The sequence below is a fragment of the Sorghum bicolor genome, chromosome 4 (assembly GCF_000003195.3).
Source record: "Sorghum bicolor cultivar BTx623 chromosome 4, Sorghum_bicolor_NCBIv3, whole genome shotgun sequence".
Classification (NCBI taxonomy): Eukaryota; Viridiplantae; Streptophyta; class Magnoliopsida; order Poales; family Poaceae; genus Sorghum; species Sorghum bicolor.
Window position 1 is genome coordinate 66,512,256 of NC_012873.2, and position 24,516 is coordinate 66,536,771.

Consider the following 24,516-nt stretch of genomic DNA (forward strand, 5'->3'; position numbering starts at 1 on the left):
AAAGTCCCGCCGTGGCAGATTTCGGGTGCGAGGAATCGGCTCGGAGAAGAAGTCAACTTCAGATCGGCGCTACAAAGGCCAACAACCAGGCTTGGCCCAGTCTAACTTCACTCGGGTGTCCCGGTCAGTGCCAGTACGTGCGGGATTAGTCCCACCTCGGCGCCGCACGGTGGCACGAGGGGACGAGACAACTGTATAATGAGGCCCAGGTGCAACGTTGCTCCATACTTACCTGGACGGGGTCGATGGGCGATCAAGAAGGCCTATGGCCTAGATCAGTGGCCCTCATTGCACTTGGTGGGTGCGCTGGTCTACCATCTCCCCAAGTGGGAGAGTGGACGTCGTAATTTGTGGTAGAGGGGGTACGCGTTCGCGCGGCCTCTGTCAATTCTAACAAATTAAATTTTGGTCTCTCGTGCTTGATTTCTCTCTACATTGTTCTCTTGTATTTTGGCCCCCCTGCCAATTCTAACAAATTAAATTTTGGTCCCTGGCGCTTGATTTCTCTCTACATTGCTCTCTTGTATTTTGGGTCTTGTTTAGTTCTAAAAAATTTTGCAAAATAGGAATAGTAGCACTTTTGTTTGTATTTGACAAATATTGTCCAATTATAAACTAACTAGGTTCAAAAGATTTAATTCCGACCAAAATGTATAATTAGTTTTTATTTTTGTTTAGATTTAATATTCTATGCATACGTCTAAAGATTTGATGTGACTGAAAATCTGATAAATTTTGTAAAATTTTTTGGGAACTAAACAAGGCCTTGGTCTCTGTAACAATAGTGGACTCAAATTTTGGTCCGTAGTGCTTGATTGGTCTCTACAATGATTTCTTGTATTTTGGTCCCTGTAACAAGAGCGGTCTCTGCATTGCATTCTTGTAAGGTCCTGGTGATCCAATTTTTTTTCCTGGTCTGTAAATTTGATTATCGGCAAAAAAATTTCCCCAAGATCGTGGGCAAAATCTGTATTGGAATGGTCGTTTGTGAAGTGTATATTTTCTGCTACTCTATTTATTTAGACCGTTTACATATAAAATTTAAAAATTCAGACCACATTCGCAGCATGAAAAGAAACGGTGACGGATGCTGGCATTCATTTACCTGCACCAAATAGCTACGCTTCGGCATCAGGGTAGGACTAGGAGAATAGAATTTTGGAATCTAGAATTTACAAATATGTACAGGTTGTCATACACGGGGGGAGGCTACAAAAGCTATATACAAAGTCTGTATCTTAAAAGTTGATGACAGGAACAACGACGCATCGGTCGCAGGATTTGGCCATTCTCTTCGGCAGGGAGACAGTCAAAGCTGACATGCTCTTGCGGTGTCAACTGTCCAAATTGACAGGATCGCCGTTGCCTGACCCAACCAGCTTCAACCAGGAAGCAGCGGGGGATGATGTTCTATCCGCCAGTGCCGCAAGGAGGGATGGCAGCACCAAGGTCTTCATGAGCCGACTTCGCAGACATCTCCACGGCACAGAGGGCACACCCTGCAGCATTGTGACGACCGGAACGTTGTGAGGAGGGGATCCATAACGCTTCCTATGCCTTGCTAGCCAATATTCTGATGCATAACAGAACTAAACAAACCAGGACGGATACCTGTGTATTTCTTTCAGCCATTTGTCAACACATTGCAGGTGGAACTCGTGCTTGCAAGGAAGAGTTCTTATCTGGTCTCCATCCTCATATTCAGTTAGGCAGATATGGCACCTGATGAGGAAAGAAAAAGAAATTGATATGTTAGGTTTCAGCATCAGAAACCTCAAAGGAATGACAAAAGGAACAGGGGTAGGCAGCAGGCATCTACACTGCAAGGTGGTCGCAGCTGTTGTGATACAAAAAAAAATACAACAAAACATCATAACTTTGCAAGGCTATTTGATAGCCCAAAGGTTATAGGGTACACAGAACAGGTTGACAGTAAAAACCAACATTAGATGCTAACTGATCACAAATGTGGAAGGAAAAACCGATGCCCATTAAGGCGAGAGGGATATATTTTCCTTTCCAAGCAACTCTAATAATTGTACTAAAGAATGTATGATGCAAAACTTATCAGTCAGCGCGATATGCTCTGTTTTATTATGCAAAACTTATGTCTTAGGAAATTTAGAGAGAGATTAGAATGATGAGAAGCTCACTGTTCCATATCATCACTGCATTGGGGTGTCTCAAGCTTTTTGTAGCTCTTACATGGCAACGAATTAACCACAGATTCAGGAGCCTGAACAGAGACCATGGAAAGTGAAAGTGATGCAGGTTGACGGTGAATTTCATCCAACACCTGAAAAGAATGGTGTAGGCCATTATTACATGGCTAGAGTAAACTAGTAATATACTGAAAATGCGACAATAGCAATGGAGTTCATAGTTCACACACTGCCAACAATTTCCTCTGAATTTCCATAGCTAACGTACAACTTTACTTTTTTTTCTTGAAAACGCAGGAGAACTGCGCTTCATTATATTTATAAGAAAAATTTTACTTTAAAAAATGGTCTATCTGCTGTGCTTCAAGCATGCCTGAACCATCCAATGATTGTTTGCACACTTTATTGATGTCCATTGGCCTCACAAAAAATTCAGTTAACATGATAGAATGTTAATGCTAATGATAATCGAATGAACACGAAGGAAAGGATACCTCAAATAACGCCTCAGTTAACATGACAATTCTTGATATACTTGCACGGGCACTAGATTCTTCAGCAATCAAGAAAGAATCACAGGTGCATCGCCCAATTGGATGAATCCCCAGAGGACATGCCGCAGTGCTTTGTTCATTACCACTATCAAAAACAGCACGGCGATGCTCCCTAATCTGTAACAAAGAAGAATAAGGTGTGACCACGAGATGGATCAGCAAAATCCATAACAGGAAAAATATACGACAAAGCAGGCATAAGCATAACAATTACCCGGGATCTTGAATACTGGCTTACTCTAATTGAACCATGTCGCCTGCGATGAAAATATCTTGATTCCCCCAACTCTTCAAAAATGTCATCACCAAGGTCTAGCCATGTACTGTAAAATCCAAGGTCATCAGCATCAGATTCTGGATAACCTCTTGAGCCGCGCCTGGAAAATGCATCCCATAGAATCCTTCTGTGACTCCTCCTTGTTTCACTGCTGATAGAATCTCGAAAGCGTCCTAGACCATCATTTGAGAAAATGCTCATCATGTCATCATGTAATATACTCCCTCCAGTCTCACCATGTGGCCCACTGAATATGGGGACATCTGCTCTGGTAGGGATCGGATCTGGCATTGGTTCCACAGTCGCAGATGATGCAGTTGAAGAGTTAGGAAACATAGATGTTAAGCTAGATTGAGATACATCTGATCTTTCACTTGTCATGACAGTTGTTGATGAGGTCCCTTGCGGAGATATCTCTCCTTCTAAGTCAGACATGATCCTTTCAGATGTCATCAACGAGGGGCCCAAACCAGATTCAGAAGTTGAGTCACCAATTTCATTAGTGGAAACTGTGCTAGGAACATTTTCCAACTCTGATCCTATAAAACTTATTCCTTCTCCTGATACATCACTATTAACAGCTTCATTACTGAGACTTCCCCTAACCATGACAGGTTTCCTAGATGAGCTTTCAAGGCCACTTGTTTCAGCATTTTCAGTCCCCAGGCCATCTTCCTTGTTCTCATGACAGTTGAGGTGATTGAATCTGAGATGATGGCTTATGGTGCTTGAAGACGAATGCAGCCTTGGATTTGACTCACTGGAAATCTGGAGATCCTTAGCAGCCAGAGAAGCCTGAAAATTCAGGGCACTCACTGGTCGCCCTGACTGTCGAGATTGTACCTACAACAATACCATCTTGACATCAGATACCAGCATAGAAACAATACATGGGGACTAAAGGCAGTATATCACTAACAGAAAAGCATCAAACAGAAAACAGTTGGAAAATACACACACAATGTTCCAGTTCCACAAATCTGCTTTAGTTTGTCATTTGGAGGCCCAGACCCTTTAATGTGCACAGACTAACTATAGGAGCCATCCACTTTTCATTCATGTGCATTATGGAAAGGCACATGATAAGACCAAATGCAATAATTCATGCTTTGCAAGTCGCAGATATATGTAATGAAGGTTGTAGGACCGCAAAAGTTTCAGAGCATGAGCTAACTGCTCCAGACTAATCATATAATCAAACAAGAGCAAAGTACCAGCTCAAAGCTCCAAAAGCTAAGTCAAGTTTCTGCTTCGCCCTCCATACAGCTACACAAAACCACGCTCTCCAATCTCACAACCTAGGGGCGGAGGGCGTCTGAAACTCATAAGTCAGAACCATCGATTCCACCCGCGGCGAATCCGCACCTCATCAGAGACTAATCCGCGGCCGAGGCCAGGACCCCAGCGGTGCCGGAGCTACCGGCGCTCGACGCGGCGCGGGTACCGGGACTAGTACCTCGATAGCGCGCGAGGACGAGGGCCCGGCCGCGGTGAAGCTCCCGCCGCGGTGCTCGGCGGCGACAGCGGCGGCGGCGGACGAGGAGGATCCGGCCCCGAAGCACCCGCCGAGGCTGAGGCGCGCCCGGCGCCGCGACGGCGCGTCCGCGCGGCTGCTCCCGGCGCCCATCTCGCTCGCCTCGCCGGCTTGCGCTTTCGAGCTTTTCCCCCCTTGTCCTAGTGGGAGAGGGGAGCGGATGAGAGAACGAGGAAATCGCTCGGAAGTGCCGTGCGTGCGGGGCCGTGCCGTCGCTTTATATTTTTCGCTTTTGGTTTAAAAAATTATTATTAGTGCACGTTATTTATCGCTAGGCTAGATTAATTGCCTTGTGGACAATAATAACCTCTGGTGGTTTATCGTCGTCTCAAGTAAAGTTGACCTTCACGCCATCTGCGCCAGGAAAAATTGGCACCGAGACAAAAGTGCAAGCTCTGTCTTCGTGTCCTCGTATATTTATTATATTTCTAGTGTAAAAAAAATCCAACTGCCACTAGTTTTTACTGTATCGTCGCAAAAGTTTCATGTTGGTAGTTGGGATTGCATAGTCCTGCCGTCTAGTTGAAATTTTTCACCCTCGCACTCGATTATTTCGCTTCCTTTTTCTTTAGTGTTCTTCTTCCTAGATAGTAGAGTGTGCATGGAAAGGAATTTTTTGCACACCATAATGTTAGTTACTGTCAACTTATGCTGGAGTTAAACTTGGCCGGTTGTACTAAGGTTACAGTGAGTATTTTGATTTAATTTCCAGGTAAAACTGCTGTAACTGGAAATTTGAGTGTGATGAAGGAATACTTCATCTACTTTTCACAACACATTTAATGATTTAATTTAGATGTGAAGCTCTATTGAAATACCCTTTCTTTTTCCTTATAACATGCTCACTAAAGTGAGTGTAGGGGGAAAGCTTTTCACTGGATACGACATAGCAAAAATGTTGTATTTTCATAAATCTTTTACCTTCATTCTGTCGTGGTTTGCTTTTGGAAGCACGCATGTTATTAGCTACAGTAAAAAGCATTATGTAAAGCATCAGTCATTAGCTTTCGTTGGCAGCATGATGCTTGTTATGTACACCCATGCATCCACTTGCCAAAGGGCTAAGGGCAACGTACGTCGTAACCACACCGTTTCGGCGTTTCATGCGTGCAAGTGCAAGCAAGATGATTTTTCTTCACCGGCATAACAACCTTGTTTTTTATTTTTTATATATATAGCATATATATACAAGACAAGACCAGATGGCCCATCAGATCTCAATTTTTTTTTTCTCTCATGCAACTAAACTAACTGCATTGCTATGTTCTTTCTTCCCGGTTCAGAGCACCGGAACAATTCAGTTAGGTTGCTACGGCCTTTTAATAAAGACTAACTAGTAGCAAGTCAGTTCAGTGCACCAGACTGCATGCTGAAATCTCTGATTGGCGGGCTGACCATGCCTAGGCCAGCAGTCATGTACTCCTGTCCAGGCAGAACACCATAGCTGGTGCTCGGTACAGACATAGACTTCAGATGATGCATGACTTCCCTGCCTGCCTGTTCGTTCACATTTGAAATTTGGATGCAGCAGTAGTCTCCCTTCTCTGCAATTGTTTCTGAAACTCACTCATGAGGTTTTCAGAGTTTGGCCTAACAGCAAGTTGTGATTAATGTGAAGTACAAGATTGACCCAAATGTCCAACGCTGCATTCTGCAGAGTCCAACTCCAACGGAAGGACACGGCAATTTCTCTGCGATTACCTAACTGACGACCATGATTCATTCAGAGTTTCAGATCAACTGCTTCGGGGTTATTGTGCAGGCCCCTGGCCTGTCTGTCTGCCATGGCTTTGTGCTGTGGGTGACCCCCATGCTTCTCAAACGGAGATACTCTTTTCGCAGTGTTGTCCAAATCCTAGAGCCTGTCTAGCAGGTAGTACCATGGACAAAGGAGCCAATGGCCCAGATGGATCATAACACCACATGTTCTTTCAGAAAGGAAATCATATCACAGCACGACGGCCATAAGAGGAGCTGCTGCTGGTACACCGAATGATGAAAGGCTTGGGTACTGCTGGACTTTGAGAAGTACACAAACAGTGCTGATGGCAGATGCTGGCTGCAATGCAAGCTGGGAAGAGCCCATCAAGATTCGTGCACAGGATGGATCAATCAAATATGCTTCTCTTTCTTTCTTTCTTTCTTTCTTTATATACATTTTTTTCCAGATAAATATGCATGCTTTGTTGTCTGACGAGGGATTTCTTTGAAGGAAATAAAGACGGCGACAAGGCCACCACAACAGAGACAGCGCTTGGCAGGCAGCCGAATGGACGGGATAACCAACGCCTTATAAATTATGATAATCTCGCCCTTAAGAGTGCAACTGATTGCATAAAACTTTAGTTATGGCCTTATGGGCATGGTGTACCTGGCTATTTTAAAATATATGAAATAAAACAAGACAAATGGAAACGAACAAACCAATGCAGGGGGTTATGGAATGGGTCGGTACGCTTTGCCCATCAGAGACGCCGAGGATATATGCTCCGTGTCCAGTGTCTGGTAGCGGCCACTAATTTGGCAGTCGACACTGACCACCATTCACTGCCCAGATTTTAATATTCGTGAAGCCAAAAATGCAGTTACGCCACGTTTATTGTCTGAAATAAACAAGATTTCGCACCCATTTTTTTTCCATGAATCTTGGGCTTACCTGGCTCGCAATGAAGGGTAGGTTAGGTAAGTGTACACATGTATACAACGACTTCAGTTTCTCTTTTCTACGTTGTGTGCAGCATTGCGTGTGGAACAATGCTATATAAAAAGTGTTAATTACGTTTATAAGAAATAAAGTACTAGTACATCGATAGAATGGCAGATAAGACGCCAGCTAGGTGTTGTACCATTTCCGACGCTACGACACCTAAGATAGGACTCCGGGATACCATACTTCATCATACAAATAATAAGCTAGAAATCACCTTGCTTCGGTAGAGATTACCACATATACGTACTAATAATAATACAATAATGCATGTCAGCACGGTTTCATACAGTCGATATTCTCATGCATGCGTGCCTGTTCGTGTAGACCGGGGGTACAGTATCATCTCTTTTTATTCATGTGGCTGTGAGAGAATTTATTTATATTTATTCAAGTTTTTTTAGTACTTATCATTTACTGTACATATTTATTCAAGTGTAGTAGTGTAACCGGTGCTGGACTGGCCGAAGCGGTCAACGGCCTGGAAAATTGTGGGGGTCTGTTTACGTTGCTTTGGGCTTTGGCCCAGTGATAAGCCCAAGAGACCATAACCCCTTGGTTCGGTTCTCATTTCTCAGCCCTTCTTCTCCACGGCGCCTTCAGGACAATACGGGAATTTATTTATATTTATTTGAGTTTTTATGGGAACGTATTTAGTAGAAATCATAACTTTTGTGAAAACAAACTATGTTAATACGGGAAGTTAGGATGAAACCAACCTAAAGGGAGAAAGAAATTCTCGACACTTCTACAAACTCACCTCGAGGCTTGAGTTCATCCTCTAAGAATCAGTAAATCTAATCCAAATCCGATATAATAACCCTACCACCGATGGCAACTGGTACGTACCCGAGGTAGTGGCCACCCGTACCCGCACCCGCGAAGTCTAAATTTTACCCATCGGGTTACCCGTACCCGCACATGGGTAGAAAAATAATTCAATACCCGCACCCGCGGGTAATTTCTACTCGACAGGTAATCCGCACCCGCTAGTATACCCAAGAATTACATATAAATATCATATATTTACACAAAGAAAATCATACTAAGCCTCCAACAAGTTACAAACTAATATTCATATCACAACATCAAATTCATATACATATATATTAGGATTGTTTAGTTGGATTTAGATCAAATTCATGTGCTATATAGGCTAAAATGACAATGGTGGCTAGTTATTTTAACGGGTATTTTTTACCCGCGGATAGGCGGGTATGGGTAGTAAACACCCACACCCGTACCCGCCATACCCGACGGGTATAGGATTTTGTCCAATAACATACCCACAGGTAGAAAACTCATTCCATACCCGCCTCTTTATCGGGTAAAACCCGTCGGGTATTCGGGTTTCGGATACCCGTTGCCATCTTCCACGCCTTTACATCTCACGTCTTCTATATATAACGCTAACTCATGATTCATATGTTATATGTTATTGTATATGAGTTAGATTAGAACGTCCAATAATAGTAGAAAGTACAATTATAAGAGTTAGGGGATGTTTAGTTTCTCTTTCACTATAAAAAAAATTTAGACTTTGGTTAATTATTTTTATAATAAAACTAAACACTATGTAAATTTTTTTAGCAAAAATGTGGCTATTCTTTATTTTGAATTGTGGCCTCAAGAGACAAAAAAAAACCAAAAAGAGACTTAAAAGGCTCTAATGAAGACAATAATTTTTGTATTTTAAATAAAACTAAATATAATTCTAAAATTTTTAGTATTTTACATTTTATTATTTCAAAAAAGTAGTTAGTATTTACATTTTGTATTCTTCAAAGAACTAAACATGCCCTAACGCACATGATCCGGAAGCCCAGAAGAAACCCCACCGCTCCCGGCGCTTCTAGTCCAGCGCTCGTTCCCTGGCAGCTGGCACGGCGCAGCCGTTCTCCTCGCTCGCCCCGACAGGCCGCCACACCGCCCACAGTCGTCGTGCGCGCGCTCCCGAACCTTGCTCCACTCCTACACCAGCCGCCGCCGCTGCGCGGATGGCGGCCTCCGGTCCTCCCCCTAACTCCCCCTTCGCACCTTGCTCCACTCCTACACCAGCCGCCGCCGCCGCTGCGCCGATGGCGGCCTCCGGCCCGCCGCTCGAAGACTGCCTCCGCCTGCTCCGCGGCGAGCGCGACGAGCAGAAGCTGGCGGGCCTGCTCGTCGCCACCAACCTCTGCCGCGCGGGCGACAGCGACGCCGTCTCCAAGGTCTACCGTGCCGTTGGGCCCCGCTTCCTCCGACGCCTCCTCAACACCGGTGAGAGGCCTGGAAGCGCGCCTTGTGGTTGTCTGGTGGGGAGGTCAGTGGCTCATACGAATTCTGCTTTGTGGGCGCAGGGTTAGGGAAAGTGGAGGGCGGGAAGGAGGAGGAGCGAGAGGCATACCTGCGGCTCGCCGTCACCGTGCTCGCAGGGCTCGCGCGCGTCCCGGAGGTTGCGGCCGACGAGGGGGTCGTTTCCACTGTGCCCCTAGTCGCCGAGGTTATCACGAAATCGTAAGAAATTTGCTCTCTGTGCTTCTGATGCTCCATACTCAGTACTATAGCAGTACACGTGAAACATTTTTATTATTTTGCAATCGATTTGAATCTGTTAAGAGCCGAGGCCAACCAATTCATGTTTGTTTATGCTACATCGTGTACAGGACTGATCCAGCAATCACTGAAGAATGCTTTGAACTTCTGTCACTTATTGCAATAGCCTCTGAAGATGGGGCATATAAGTTTTGTGAGCCTGGTGTAGTAGACATGATATTCCTTCAAATCTTAAGCTTAACAGATGGTATTAAATTTTCTTAACCTGTATCTTGTTGTCAATTTCATCTCTAAACTTGTGAAAAAGAATTACTATTTTGTTTGTTTAATTGGCGTTCAATATAGTTTGATGCTTTAATTTCTTATATGGTTTTCTTGATTATATTGTTTGTAGGTTCTAAGTGCATAGAACTTGCCATTAACCTAATGCAGTTACTAGTTCATAAACTCAAAGTTGACACTATGAGTGTGGAGAAACTGCAAGGCATGACTAGCATGGTATGATTGACTGGAATGGTTACATGAATCTTTCTGTATTTATTGTTTCACCATTCCTAAACTGAACTGATGATTTGATCTCCAATTTTCAATGCAATTCAGGTAACCTGCCTTGCCAGGCTTTTTGCTGTTCTCCATACTGCAGTTAAATTTGATGCCCTGCACATGCTTACCACCCTCCTGTCCCAAAAAGAATCTGTAAGGATTACCTTCCCTTGTTTTATTTCAAGAACGTCGAACGTTTTGTTATGCATGATATTTGATAAATTCTTTGAATGATTTTCTTTAACCCTTCATGTTTGTTTTGTTGTTGGAATTAAAGCCACTTCATGATTCTTTGAGATCAATACCGGCATCAATTTGGGAATCTCATATTCGAGTTGGAATCACTGCCATTCTCCAAAATCGTGTTGGTATGTCCGGGCCCCATATTTATAAATGATATCATTTTTTGCCAAAACATTATAGGTTTAGTAATGAGGTGCTTTCTTCATGGATGAAGGCAACAATGCTAATATGTGCCAGTTTGTTTCAAGAGCACCATACATTGATTTATGCTTAGCTACCCATATGTTATCTTGGAATTGTTTGTTTCTTCTGTTTATGGCTACCTATGGGCCAGTTTGGTAGCGCTCCAAAGCAACTCCCTGTCCCTCTAGCTCCTGCTCCTACCCGCTCTAGGTTCCCGCATAAACTGTTTGGTAGAGCTTTTCATCACTCCATCTGCACGCGACAGCGGCATGGAGTCAGCAGTCAGCACGCTGTTGGGTCAGGGTCGGCAGCGGCAAATCAAGTTCCTCCTTGCATGGATCGGTGTTGGCCACCGGCTTGCTCCTCCTCACGAATCATGGCTGCCGGCTGTGAATCGGCACAGAAGGGCTGCTGGGGAGGCCGAATCTGTGGGGGAGGAGGGAGGCAGAGAAAGGAGGGAGAGAAAGGCGGTTGGGGGGCGAGGTGAGGCGAGTGGTGGGTAGTGGACAAGGATGACAGGAGCAGAGCGGAGCATGGGGAGAGGTCCTTTTCTGCTCCCCACCCATGGTGCAAAATGGCCAGAGCACTTCATGCGCAGAGTGGGCAGGAGCAGCAGTGTTTGGCAGTGCTTGCCCGAATCTCGTGGAGCGGAGTGCTGCCAAATTGGCCCTACCATTGTATGAGGAATGCATGGCGTACTGCAGGGTACAAGAGTGTAACCTAACCATGCTAGTATATTCTTTCTTTTCGAGATGCTCATGATGTTAAAATGTTTTTGTTACTGTTCAGTATCCTCTGAAAAGCTGCACACACTTCTTTTGGCGGAGTGCATGATGTCCATACTAGGCGAGAATTGGTTGTCAGAAGATTTTCATGTCCCGGATAATCAAAATGTGTTGCCTGTTGACAAGTAAGTTTCACATTATCTCCTGTATTTATTGGGATGTTCTGTAATTTTCCATAACAATTTGTGATTTTCTACAGATTCATGTTGCTTGTCCTCGAATCCGCAAGGGTTGAAGTGGCAGTCCTGCTAAATGAGCTTGCTTATCTGAAGTATGAGTCGTCAAAAACTTCTCAGACAGATGAAGCCATCTGTCAGAAACAGAGAAACCTGGCTATACTATTTTCATTAATAGAAAAAATAATCAAAATGATATCAAATGCCAGTAGTGGTGAAGGTATGTTTCCATTCTCTTGTGTACTTTTGTTCCATGGGCATCAAACCAGGAAGCTTAGAGTCTCTGTATTTTCTGTCAGTGCAATCCAATGCTGGTAGTTCTCCATTTCTGCATCACTAGTCTTTTATAATCCATTCCATGTATCATGTACACATACCTTGGCGGTTACAGAACACACATCAGAATGGAGATGTATGTGCTGATGCAGCACTCTTAAGGAAATCTTAATATTGGGAGAACATTTCCTTAAAGTGCTAAATGTTTTGGCAAAATTGTCAGTGCCACTGCACGCCACTCACCACTCACCAGGCAGGCTAATTTGATAACACATTCAAGAGTAAAATAGTTACTAGTTCAGTGATTTACATCATCTACTTTGAGCTCGAATTTTGTTAGTGGTATATGAGTATCAACTATCTGTTGTATTTGGCAATTTAGTTATGTTTCTAAATTGCCCAAACTTCTAGAATATAATGGCACTAATTTCTGGCATTGCTAGCATCTAAGCTTTTGGGCTTGAAATTTTATCATTTCCCTTATTTCCTAATTCATAACCTTGAGCTTTTTGTTTCTCCTATCTTTCTGTCGAAGTCGGGAGTCATCTCAATGGCTCATAGAAAGTCTACTAAGATAACTGTACCTCTACCAACCATTCTTCTTTAAGAAGTGATTAAACTGTATGCAGGTGCACCAATTCAGACCATCCATGAAAGTACCATAATGCAGGCCATTACGGGATTAAATGAGACAATCAGTTTAGTCTTAGATTTTCTTCAGGACGCAAAGGTACATATTCTTATCAACCAAATGTAACATTCGTATTGTAAGCTGATGTCTTGAAGATGAAAATGTGACAGGATCATGGTCAACAGAAAGGTGATGATCTTTTGGCAGCTGCAAGAATAGTAGGAAGGTGTGCTGCTTGCTCATATTATTGTTCTTTGATAATTCGAGTATCCTTTTGTTCCTCAATTAGTAAATAATTGTTCCTGATCTGTAGCAATTTAACACAACTTGCTGTTCAGGCCCTTTAGTTGTGACTTTAAATAAACATTAGTTCATCCGCATGGCCATATTGCTTGTCATAATAAATTGTGTGTATTTTTATAACATTTCAACAACGTTGGCTTTCCTATTATAAAAGCCAAGCTGGTTTTCATCCTTTTGAACAAATGTGTACAGTTTTGCCAATTCATTTTTGTCCATGAACCCAATTGTTTCTTCAATAGTTCAATGTCAAAGTGTCCAGATCAAGCTTCTGTACAATGTATTTTCCTCGATTCAATATCACATCTGTGTGTTACTCTGTTGCAGTTATCTGGCAGAAGCACCATATGCCTGCAAGGAGAAGACTGGAAATCTATTGGAATTTATCTTTTCTATAGAAGGTCAAGATGAATCAAGGTTGCTTCTTCTTTATTTTGTGCTCAGAAGGTGTATATATACGTCTACTTTCATGATGCAAAGTATTGATGGTATGAAGTTCTATTCTTGCAACAGCCCCTTCTATTCTATTTGCTTCATGCTTCCAATGCTATCCCAAATAACAATGGAGGTTGATGGGTGTAGAACTTTGGCATCATTTGGCGGCTATAAGGCAGTAAGTAGAATTGCTTCCTTCTCAACTTTCTGAAACTTGATTATTGATTCCATTTGTATTTGTTCCTCAAATGAATTTATCTTCGTAGTCAGCTTACTTCGTTTTGCTTGTTCATTGGTAAGTAGGTGCTTTCTTGTTTTTGCCTGCATGATACCACCAGTATGTAAAAGTTGCATGAACTCTGTTTCAAGATGAACATGGAATAGAGATCTCCAGAGCCAATGTCTAGCAATTAGAAGGATTATAATATGTGATGGAACGTTATGACTCCAGTGGATTGTAGCCCTGTAAAGACAATCAAATGTTGATGTGATGTTTAATTGTTTATTGATTGACATGAATACATGAGATTGCAGTTAACTTCTCAACTATTAACAGAGACATCTTGTTCGGCATAATTAGCACTCCACATGCTGGGACGTGAACAGCTGATTGTCTGTGTTTCTCTGCAGGTTATAGATTGCCTTGTTAAAATGAGTGAGCAGGATGGAATGATGATTGACAATGGTAGCATGTTTTTGGCATGTGACACCATCATAAATTTCATGTCTAATGTAAGTGACTTGATTTTCTGAAAGGTCATTTTTCTGCATGCCATGGGAAAATTAATAGTTTTTGCTATATTTTTGTAGAGGAAGAGTGTTCATATTCCAGTGGATTCTCGCTTCATTCGCCTTCTAAAGGCACTTGTTACATGGGCTGGTATGCTCTAAATTATTTTCATCTTGCTTAAACATGTATGATGTATCTTTGGGCATCATAGATTAGATGATACAATTCTGTGTGGTCATTGCTAGCCTGTAGTCGTTCAGTGTTCTGTTCTGGCAAGTTCATCACTTTGGTTTAACTGCACAAAAAGAAACCTTGACCACATTATCGCATTATATTTAATGGATGACTATCTCTTGTCAGCATCTGAGGTATACACCAACATTATAATCTGGAAGTAGGCAGACTTCATGTATTATTTCCTTTGTTGGCTCATACAGTCAGGGTATCATATCATGAAATAGATGTGCTTTGATCACTGCCTGTAGTGACTTGTGAGAAACCTGTCATCTTTCCCTATGTGGTGCTGGAATGATAATTGATCCACGATTATTAAGTATTTACTAATCGGCAGCAAAAATTATCCCAATATGTTTTCTTGGTGTTATTCATGCGAATCAATCACACTTTATGTTATTGCTTATAGGAACCACAGATGCCTCATCAGTTACCATGACAGCATCCTGCTTATGTGCAATGCTGTTGGAGTTGACGTCAGAAGAGTTTCTATTGAGCTGCTCTCATTTTGACGCCAAGACCCTTGGGAGTTTGGCTGAGCTCATTATCAGAAGTTTGCAACAGGTTAATAGTCTTTATTTTGTATCTGGGACTGTTTCATTTATAGGGTGATTGTTCACTAGGACGAAGTTTTAGAGTTTAAGGGCCTATGCCCCGGCATTTCAATTAACATCAAAATACCATAGTAAGTTACAGCACCGAATTCAGGACCATAGGACGAAGTTTTATGATACACAGGATATGCTGAATTGCTGATAATATGATGTACTGTACTGCAGGATATCCCTGATGATGACAGGGAGCAATTCAACCAGAAGCAGATCATTGTATCAGGTAAACATGCTATTCCGTTACTTAAAGTAAGCATTCAATGCACACAAACAAAATCGAACTTTACCCTTTTTTGGAGTATGTGGTGCAGGTTATAGGCGATGGGCTGATCGGTTTCCACATGTTAAAGAAGTTGTGGAGCAGCATGTGTCTGTGTGATCATCTGCTACCCCCAGGAGCTGTTCTCCATGAAATGCAAACCTACAAGGGGAATCTAACAGTGCAACTATGTAGATGCCTCAGTTCTGATCTTTGGTGGTTCATTCCCTCTACCTGGTATTTGCCTGTGACCTGTTGCTGATGTGATTTTGGTTATGGTATCTCGGCTTACGATAGTTCTGCAATGGGGAATGTTAGGTTAGCATAATTCTCCAGCGGCAGCTGATGAGATACGAATGTGGTTCAGAAAGATGCATTGTTTATCCGGGTAATCCTCAGCAGCGAAGCAAGTCTGACACTGGAATCCTTCACCATTTCTCTACACTAACATCTTTTTATAGAACGTATTTAACAGACGTTTCGCATGTATAGAGAGATTGTATCAAGGGCAGTCCCATCTAGTCCATTAGTCCAGGATGGTCTAAAGAATATGCCCCTTTTTTGGCAAATCACGACGTGCTTGTTTGTTGTCAATGGGGACGTCAGCTGCCCATCGAAATAACGCATGGAGTCAAGGTGATAATTTGAGCTCGAGTGGATCGGTTTTGTCACGAAGAATCTGGCTGCTGCTGCTTAGTCTGAACGTTCAGTTCGCAAATATGTCTATCTATATTGCTTGATTGTTGCATCGTCGAGGCGACGATACTCGATAGATGTATAGAACATGTAGACTGTAGTGGAGAGAATGTATAGAACTACTGAAGTAAACAGCACGTCTCTCTTTGGGAGGGAGCTGAGCTACTAGGGCCTTGTTTAGTTCATCCTGAAAACCAAAAAGTTTTCAAGATTCTCTGTCACATTGAATATTACGGCACATGTATAAAGCATTAAATATAGACGAAAATAAAAACTAATCACGCAGTTTGTCTGTAAATCACGAGACGAATCTTTTGATCCTAGTTAGTCTATGATTTGACAATATTTACCACAAATAAACGAAAGTGCTACGGTAGCGAAATCTAAATTTTTTTCACATTTAAACAAGGCCGAACGAAACGACTGACGGCAGCTCGCAAGTTGCGACATATATAAACGTCAAATCAAGGGACGTCTACCCGGCGAGCAAATCCATCGCCGTCGGCCTTGGTGATGATCATCTCAGCGCACAGCGAAACACACGAGCGCCCACCGACGGAAGCTCGTGGGTTTATCATGTTTGGTATGCGGATGACGACGTCTCCACGTATCATGTGTGAGCAGCGGTAGAATCTATGTTCAGATTTGATGGTTGTCACGCATACTCCATCCGTTCTAAAACGAGTGATGTTTTTAACTTAGACATTATATTTAACCATTCGTTTTATTTATTTTTTTTTAAATTATAAAATAAATATAAGTATCTTTAATAATAAAATAAGTTTTGACAAAATATATAATACTTATAAAAAATTGAATAAAACAAGTAATCATATAAGATATCTGAAATTCTAAAACAACATTTTTTTTTTTGAACATAGGAGTGCGTTTAAAGTATCTGCTTGTTTCCCCCGGAAAAAAAAACCGTCGTGCAAGCGCTGCAGCCTAGACGAATATGTTTTTTAGAAAAAAGGGAAAAGTTGTTAAATGGAATGATTTGTGTGCCCACTTCTATGTTATGATAAGGCGATAAAGCAACTTGGTACTTGTTCTATGTGAAAGCTAGTGATATGTTCAAACCATAAGAGTACTCTTGTAAAGAAAACCTCGTGACGCAGTCCGCTCAATAATAAGCCATGATCGCAAGTGGAGGTGAAGCAAAGCACCAACGTACGTGATGGCGCAAAACGCGGCACCAGCAACCGGTTCGTTGGGTTGTCGCTTTGTTTACTTGTTGTACTACTACAGTACTACACTACTATTCCTTGAGACTTTTTTTTTGACAAGTTATTCCTTGAGACTTGAACAAAAGTTGGTCTGTCACTCGCTATCCGACTCGAAATCTGATCAGCTAAAAGTCATGGAAAGCTAAATAAGACCCACTAAAAAGTGGAGGTATTTTGAATTTAATTATATTGATGCAATTTGAATAATGGTTGGTTAAACTTTGTAGCATTTAACTCCTTCCAAATTTCAATACGAAACACGCGATTATCATTCCAGAACAGGGCAAATGACAAGACAATAATTTGGGTCGAAATATCCTCTTTTTCTTTTTTATACCCAATTTGCTTTATACAAGAGGAGCTCTGAGTTCACACGACTCGGTCCACGCGCCTAATCTATCTACTCGGCGGCCGGCCGGTGGACGCGGCCATCGATGGGATCAGCCGGACAACACGCCGCCGGCGACGGCGAGGTACTCGTGCGACGCTTCCCGCCGCACGCGCGCGGCCGCGGTCGCGGTCGCACCGGTGCTGGTCCCCGCGGCGGCAACACCCCGAGCGGGCGCCGCCGGCTTGGCACGCCCCGCGCCTTCCCCGCCGGCCTCGGGTTCGCTCGGCGGCAGCTCGGCGCGGCACATGGGGCAGGTGGGCCGGATCCCGAGCCAGGGCGCGATGCAGCCGTGGTGGTACCAGTGCGCGCAGGGCAGGCGCACGACGGCGTCCGCCGCGGCGATCTCCTCCGTGCACACCGCGCAGACCGTCCCGGCCACCCCCGCGGGCGCCCGCACCGGCGGCGGCGGCGGCTCCGCGCGGCGGGCGCAAGAGGGGGAGGAGGGACTAGGACTAGGAGGGTCGTCGACGGGGAAGGACTCCTCGTCGACGTAGTCCACCACCAGCGGGTTCCGCCCAAGAATCGACGAGAGGAGGTACCTCGCCGTGATCCAGTCGCCACCGTCGTCCATGATTCCGATCCCTGTCGTCGTCGCCTGCGCTGCTGTGTGTGTGTGTCTCTCTCTCTCTGCACGTTACTAGCAATGGTGGCGGTAGTAGTATTCACTCGTTTCCTCTGCCCCGCGCTCCGTCTGTTAAATAGGAGTAGCAATCGCTTCGGTTTGCTTTGGCTGCCGCGGCAGGGCAGCAGTCGTTTTGTTGACGGTGCAGTGACGGGGACAGGGATGGCAGATAAGATAACTTTGAGGAGCAGCAGCAGCATAGTATGGCGGAGTCTGGTTGGAGTAGCTATCCTCGAATTCCCTATCCGCCGCAATTCTGTGGGCTGCCAAAAGGAAAGGCCCGACCCGACGGACGGAGATGATATTTACAGGCACCTCCGCATGAGCAGAGAGTCCAGGCGTAGGGCTTCGGTCAATTGTATGAAACGCTGTTGGGTACTTGGGTTGAACCTGTTATTAAGAAATTGCTAAATGATTCAATGAATTTGTTGAAACGAAGCTAAACAACCAATCAAAATGGGTTTCAGTTAACAGCAAAACAAACTATGTATACTTCTAAGGGGGATAATGGAACATCATAATCATGAAAAGCACCCAACAGAAAATGCATCGTGTAATGAAACAAAAGGAAAAGCAACATAAAATTCCTTCTAACAAATATATTCTCATTTACATTTGCAATAGATACAGTGAGAAGGAAATAATCCGAATAAATCACCGATTACCGAACCTAAAGCTATTATATTATATAATAGTACAGTTCCGAACCTAAAGCTATTATTATATTATATAAGAAATGGAAAGAAGCATATAGGTAATAATAATTCCATTCCATTCCGATATCATGTCTTTTCTTCAACTTCCACCCCTTTAAGCTGCAAGTGTTTCCAGACAGGCTAAGCTGCAAAGGTTTCCAGAACAGGCGGTGCGGTTGGTTTGCCTGTGAGTTTCATTCCTTTGAGACTATCATGGCTTTCAGAATCAGCTGAGTAGCGAACTAATCTGGCAGCCCCCTGAACACCTTCCCGGGAGATCTGATGGCAACCTACAACGGTCAGAGACTCCAGTTTCGCTGAATGTGCCAGCTTGGCTATTCCATTATCAGTCACATCTTGGCATTTCCGGAGGGTGAGACTACTCAAGCGCGGGGCATGCGCGATGAAACTCATCCCAGCATCTGTTATCCCCTTGCAATCCAAAAGCTCAAGTTGCTCCAGGAATGGCGCCGATGAAATACCCTCCAACCCCGAGTCAAAAAACATGTTCGCTCCATTCAGCATGAAAGCACGAATTGGACAAGTCTGAATGAGTGCAACAATACCTTTCTGTGTGAAGCCTATTTCTGTTGGATACCCACTCGAACAAAACGTAAAGGTCAGCTCAACAACCTCAAGCATAGGGCAGCTGAGACCAAGGGCCTTAAGGCTTTCATCAGTCAGTGGTGTCCTGAAATGCCAGTCCCGTTGGTGCAGAGGCATGAGGCGAAGTGAAAGGCTTCTAAGGTTGCTGCAGTTCTGGAACAAAGCAATCATCTCGTCCTCATCTAGACCAACAACATAGTCCAGACAAAGTTTCTCTAATGCTTTGCACTTTCTCAAAAGAAAACGGAGTCCAATCTCTTGCGCAGTTGGTGCTGGGAGACCCTCATCGTCGCTGCGCATAGTTATAATATGTGCCAACCTCAAATCCTTCAAGTTCTCACAGCAGATATCATATTTGTAGGGGTAGCGAGCATCAGACGCAGGATCAGGGGGAGGCCCTGATAACCAATAATTGCCATTGATCTCAAACTCAAACTTCTCAAGCTTCATCCATCCTGGACCAAACTTTAGGAGGTCAAACTGGCTGATTCCCTTGCAATCCTTCACCACAAGTTCAACCACTGATCCAGCTCTGCCAAGGTACTCCAGCCACTCGACGCTGTCTACCTTAATGCAGTCAACAAGATGGAAAGTAGATAGACTCTTGCACCCAACCGCTACTGACAAAAGGCCATCTGAGGTTATCGCTGGAGTAAAGCTCAGCCTGAGGGCCATCAGCTTCTTGCAATGTGCCAAATAACCAAGGCCAATGTCATTGATGTCTGAACAGAAGCTTAAGCTGAGATCCGTCAGTGAGGAACAGTGAGATGACAGCACAGAGAGGCCTTGGTTGCCCAACTGCTTCCCTTGGGCTTCGATGGACGTCCAACCAGAGTAATTGATCTCTACTTTCCACAAGTTGGGGAACCGGGAGCACAATAATGAGAAGGATTCCGTCGCAGGGTGAAGGCCGCAGCCAACACAGATCGTGCCCCTTTCCTCTGCATCAACAGTGTAGAGGCGCTTCGACACAAGTGAAATTGAATTAAGATCAGTTGTCCTGGTAACCCTCTTAATGATTTCTGCCAGTAGTGGCTCTTGGAGATCCTCCATTGAGAAGGTACTCATAGAGTCGTGAAATAAGCAAATCAGAATTAAACGTATGCAGATAATCAAACCACAGTGGCCAAGCTCAAGGATAAGCATGTTATGATGAAGTTTTAAACTTTTTTTTTAGTGACTGTGTTCAGATTGAGAGATAACATTAAGCCAGCAATTTATATGTATCTAGATCGCCGAGCAAAGAAAAGGCCTAACAGCAGACTAAACTAACACCCAATTGTTTATGAAACTGCTGAAACATTAGCATAAACAGAGCCTACACTTAATCTAAAAAACAGAGTCTACAAACTGAGGAATTGGAGAGAGTAGAAGTCCACGACATAACCAATCCAAATTGACCATTACACGTGCTGAGCACCTGCATTGATAGAGTGAAATGTTCTAGGAAGCACTCATCAGGTAACCGCAAGTTGCATTCAAAAAATTGAAAATTATTTTGCTCCAGCACGCCATTGTGCTTGGAGGTTGGTTCCAACATCACACCAACCGAATCAGACATAGCAGAATAAGAGTGTTCCTATCAAAGCAGTGCGCAAGTAAACAGTGCCAAGAATCTCCATAAGACAAAAATGAGGGCCAAGCTCCGGCTAGGGACTGGGCCACGTCGCCTCCTTTCTCTCCACCGTGGGGTCTCAGGTAGCGTCTCCTCCAGCCGACCATCCGACGCCGCGCCGAGGCTCCACTGTGGTCGCGCCCACAACCACCACACTGGGGGAGCAGCCGTGCGGTGGCCGAGGCTGCTCGCCCTGCCATGGCCGGGGGTCAGGTCCATCGCACCGCCACACTGGGGGGAGCGGGTCTGCCCCGCCATGGACGAGGGCCTGGGCTACCGCACCACCACGCCGTGGGGTGGATCTGACCCGCTATCGACATGAGCGTCGCGTGGGACGTCCTCACGCGCCGTGCTGCTCACAGGCAGGACAACCGCCTAAGCAAGCCTCCACCCCGACCTCAATCACGCGCGAGGCGCGAACCACACCGCCACATGGAGGTCCCCCTACTCACTGATCTGCGCTAGTAGCAGGCTGCTGCGCCTATGCTGGTGAGGCTGTGCGCGTGGCATCAGCCATGGCCACGCCTGCACTCCCGCTGCGGCTGCACGGAACGGGTAACCGGTGGGTCTAGAGTCACCTGCTGTCCCCAAGCCGAACGGGACTGCATCCCAACCACCTACACCATCTGCAAACAACGTGTTTGACGACATGCCTGTGAGTATATCCTAGCAAATGCAAACATAGCTTTTTCCTGATACTATTTGCGGTTTATAAAAAGCAAGTGAACAAAATGAGTTAATATGTGCTAGCCTCTGATAGATTGGTTTCATATTGGGGTCACTTTTCAATCAGACAACTATTGTTGCATGACTTGTTAGCACTTTTTTCTGTCATACTGCAATTTCCAGCATAGCTCGAGCTTAAGATGATGGCGGCTTGTGATCAGGAGCTACAACTCACAGGCACTCATCATATTGGATACTGTGATTTGTTCTGGGTAAGACTGCAGGTGCAATGCCTGCAGCTTGCAATGAAGGCTTACTACCATGCTGTTTAGTAGTGTTACAGAATTATAGGTATAGTGAAACTGTCTCACTAATATGAGAGTACACAATTCATACTCGGTAATCTTTGCTACTTAGTTGGAAAAAGACAGGTCACACTCCATTTTTTTAGATATTATATTACTTTTGTACCAGCCACGCCACAATGTGCATAATAATCAGATTTTTTTTATTGTGGCTTTTGCTGTATATATTATCTGCAGTAGATTGTAATCTGAAATCTAGAAAGTAAATTTACACATATACAAGTAGATATTTCATCATAAGTGTTCCTGCAGTGGTACTTTGAAAAAGAAAAACTGAAATATGAACACTAGGCCGGTAAGCATTTCCATGTACCATACAGTTCTTTGATCGTTCTGAAGTTTACCACTCACTTTATTAACTCTGGTTCTCTTTCAACAGATTTTGGCCATTTTCAATAGCACATTGCCATACATGCACCCAATCAGAAATTAGGAAGTGACCCAACTGTTGAAAATTGATACATACCCTTCCCATTAGCGAGGCTATGCTGTTTTGCAGAAAAACAAGGAACTGATCAAATATAGATAATAGTTCACCCTCCTAAACAACTATTTTGTACCTCAAAATATAAAAAAATGGTTAATACTATGTCATAACTTGAGACCTTCAACATACAAAGAACAGAAAAGAAGCTTATGAAGTGAAGACATGAACAATTTAATATATGCTTATTCATCACACACTATATAGTATACACACAAGCTCTATCTCACAGCTTATTCAAAAGCCTGTCGACAAATTGAGTAATATCTATGATAGACTCCAGACCTCCTGAGATAACAAAATTTGATTGGGCACATGCAGAAAATAGAAATACACAATTATTCTCAAAATCTCAGCAAACAAAAGTTTTACCATACCATAATATTACCACTCTTACAAACAAGATTATCCTCTCAAATCTCAACTTATCAATATTAATGCATCTTTCAAAGAAAATATAGTAACAGGAACAAGAGGAGCAACAGAACAAATCATAGTTTTTTTAGCAACCAATGTTCTCTAACTAATATTTCTGCTAACTCAGTTACACACTTCCTCAAACTTGCAACTGATAAACAGCCGCAGTCGACAAGTTGAGCATTGTTCATACATTCATGATACTACCATCTCAGATTTATATGGTATATTCATCAAACTGAAAGTCTTCTACAATGCAGTTTGGCTCACCTACAGTTAGTTTGCGGGATGCAATCCAGTCTGACAATTAAAAAAAAAATCAAGGAAGGAGTATAATTTTCTTTATTTCCTCATCTCTTCACTATTGAACTCAGTTAAACACTACAGAAGACACCACAGACTATTATCAGTTCATGGCCCTTTCTGCAGCAGAGTGATGGTTGCAATTCAGTCTCCAGCTACAATTGGAAAATACAATATTCAAAAATCAGGTTGGCTGGATCTACGGAGGCGCGGGTTTTCTTCTAGTTCATAATACGAACGATCGGCACTAGGGGTTTCTAATTCGTGATGAGACGAAACTTAAAAAAGGGGCGCACTTTCTAGCACAAAGAAAGAAGAGGGATCGAACGGCGGCAGTGCGAGTGTACGTCGGCTACGCGGCGGAGAAGAAGTACCTCTGGCACTCGGCGGGATCGATCTCCGCGGCGTCGTCCTTCCTCCATGGGACGCCGCGTCCAACCCAACAAAACCCTACGATTCGTCTCGCAGTCGTCGGGCGGAGTGATCTGAGTTTGCGTTCTTTTTTTTTCCCCACTTCCCCAGCAGTTCACCGCAGCTGTGCGATGCGGATGGGCTGGGCAGTTACCAGTTGGGCTAGGCTGGGAAAGGACTGGGCCGGAATTTAGATAGCTATAGTACGTTAGATTTTTCTAATTTTTCAGTCTTTTTTTTTACCTTTTCCGAGAATCTTTAATTCATAGCGTTTTTTTTGTTTGGTGCTTTGGTGATGTTCATGCCCTTATTTTTTAAAAAAAAATCGATTTTACCTATGCATTTTCAAATTGAAGAAAGAGTTTGCTCGTGTTCTGTGAAAGCAAGCTGGCACTCTGGACATTTGGCATAGATGTTGTGTTTGTCTTTTTGAAAATATAAGAAAATTTGAAACCCGGTAGCGAGTGACATTTTGGCAGCGGGTGAAAAATTTTTTAATATGTTGGTGGGTGTATTTCCCTACGGTTAGAAGATTTTATATTTACTTGTATCTAGGGATGATAGTATATGTGGCACTAGGCCGACAAGTCACGTCGGAGACCACTTTCCAAGTTTCCCTAGGAAAGCACACGATTTTAGAGGGTGTTTGGTTCCCCTTTATATTCCAAAATTTTTTAGGTTTTGATCCATCATTTTGCATAATAGAACTAAACATCATGTAAAAATTTTGGCAAAGAGGTGATTAGTATTTTGGATTTTGGCCTTAAGAAGCAAAAAAAAAAAACAAAAGAGCCTTAAGAGGCCTTTATGAGGGTAGTAAATTCTGCATTTTGGATAAAATTAA

The 24,516-nt window shown here is 43.5% G+C and overlaps 4 protein-coding genes across 6 annotated transcripts; 1 reads left to right on the forward strand and 3 right to left on the reverse strand.

Moving 5' to 3' along the window:
• LOC8056393 lies at positions 1,069-4,714 on the reverse strand. Its single transcript, XM_002454670.2, has 6 exons — positions 4,450-4,714; positions 2,931-3,836; positions 2,657-2,833; positions 2,154-2,296; positions 1,612-1,722; positions 1,069-1,499 (listed from the first exon to the last, which is right to left on the reverse strand). The coding sequence occupies exons 1-6, from the start codon at positions 4,618-4,620 to the stop codon at positions 1,454-1,456; spliced, it is 1,554 nt and encodes a 517-aa protein (XP_002454715.2). The 5' UTR covers positions 4,621-4,714; the 3' UTR covers positions 1,069-1,453.
• Positions 9,056-15,850, forward strand: LOC8084648. Its single transcript, XM_002452942.2, has 17 exons — positions 9,056-9,493; positions 9,574-9,730; positions 9,880-10,016; positions 10,164-10,267; positions 10,370-10,465; positions 10,590-10,680; positions 11,528-11,648; positions 11,723-11,919; positions 12,605-12,705; positions 12,777-12,832; positions 13,234-13,323; positions 13,420-13,519; positions 13,972-14,073; positions 14,152-14,221; positions 14,715-14,869; positions 15,085-15,139; positions 15,228-15,850. Exons 1-17 carry the CDS (start codon positions 9,232-9,234, stop codon positions 15,293-15,295), a joined length of 1,962 nt encoding a protein of 653 aa, XP_002452987.1. The 5' UTR covers positions 9,056-9,231; the 3' UTR covers positions 15,296-15,850.
• Positions 17,343-18,479, reverse strand: LOC8056394 (E3 ubiquitin-protein ligase RNF181). Its single transcript, XM_002454671.2, has one exon. The coding sequence runs from the start codon at positions 18,057-18,059 to the stop codon at positions 17,538-17,540; it is 522 nt and encodes a 173-aa protein (XP_002454716.1). The 5' UTR covers positions 18,060-18,479; the 3' UTR covers positions 17,343-17,537.
• On the reverse strand, positions 18,695-23,795 carry LOC8084649 (F-box/LRR-repeat protein 14). Of its 3 annotated transcripts, XM_021460120.1 has the most exons (3): positions 23,636-23,790; positions 22,524-22,545; positions 18,695-21,652 (listed from the first exon to the last, which is right to left on the reverse strand). In XM_021460120.1, exon 3 carries the CDS (start codon positions 20,555-20,557, stop codon positions 18,947-18,949), a length of 1,611 nt encoding a protein of 536 aa, XP_021315795.1. In that variant the 5' UTR covers positions 20,558-21,652; positions 22,524-22,545; positions 23,636-23,790; the 3' UTR covers positions 18,695-18,946. The 3 variants fall into 3 exon arrangements, with proteins under 3 accessions (XP_021315795.1, XP_002454717.2, XP_021315793.1); XM_002454672.2 differs by lacking the exon at positions 22,524-22,545 and having other exon boundaries at positions 18,695-20,374; positions 23,636-23,795; XM_021460118.1 differs by lacking the exon at positions 22,524-22,545 and having other exon boundaries at positions 23,636-23,787.

Coding starts and splice junctions, on each gene's coding strand:
- LOC8056393 (XM_002454670.2), bottom strand. CDS start 4,620: ATGGGCGCCGGGAGCAGCCGCGCGGACGCGCCGTCGCGGCGCCGGGCG. Junction 2,834..2,930: donor GCCAGTATTCAAGATCCCGG/GTAATTGTTATG, acceptor TCTTTGTTACAG/ATTAGGGAGCATCGCCGTGC. Junction 2,297..2,656: donor TAACTGAGGCGTTATTTGAG/GTATCCTTTCCT, acceptor CATTCTTTTCAG/GTGTTGGATGAAATTCACCG.
- LOC8084648 (XM_002452942.2), top strand. CDS start 9,232: ATGGCGGCCTCCGGTCCTCCCCCTAACTCCCCCTTCGCACCTTGCTCC. Junction 10,268..10,369: donor TGCAAGGCATGACTAGCATG/GTATGATTGACT, acceptor AATGCAATTCAG/GTAACCTGCCTTGCCAGGCT. Junction 15,140..15,227: donor GAAGCAGATCATTGTATCAG/GTAAACATGCTA, acceptor TATGTGGTGCAG/GTTATAGGCGATGGGCTGAT.
- LOC8056394 (XM_002454671.2), bottom strand. CDS start 18,059: ATGGACGACGGTGGCGACTGGATCACGGCGAGGTACCTCCTCTCGTCG.
- LOC8084649 (XM_021460120.1), bottom strand. CDS start 20,557: ATGCTTATCCTTGAGCTTGGCCACTGTGGTTTGATTATCTGCATACGT.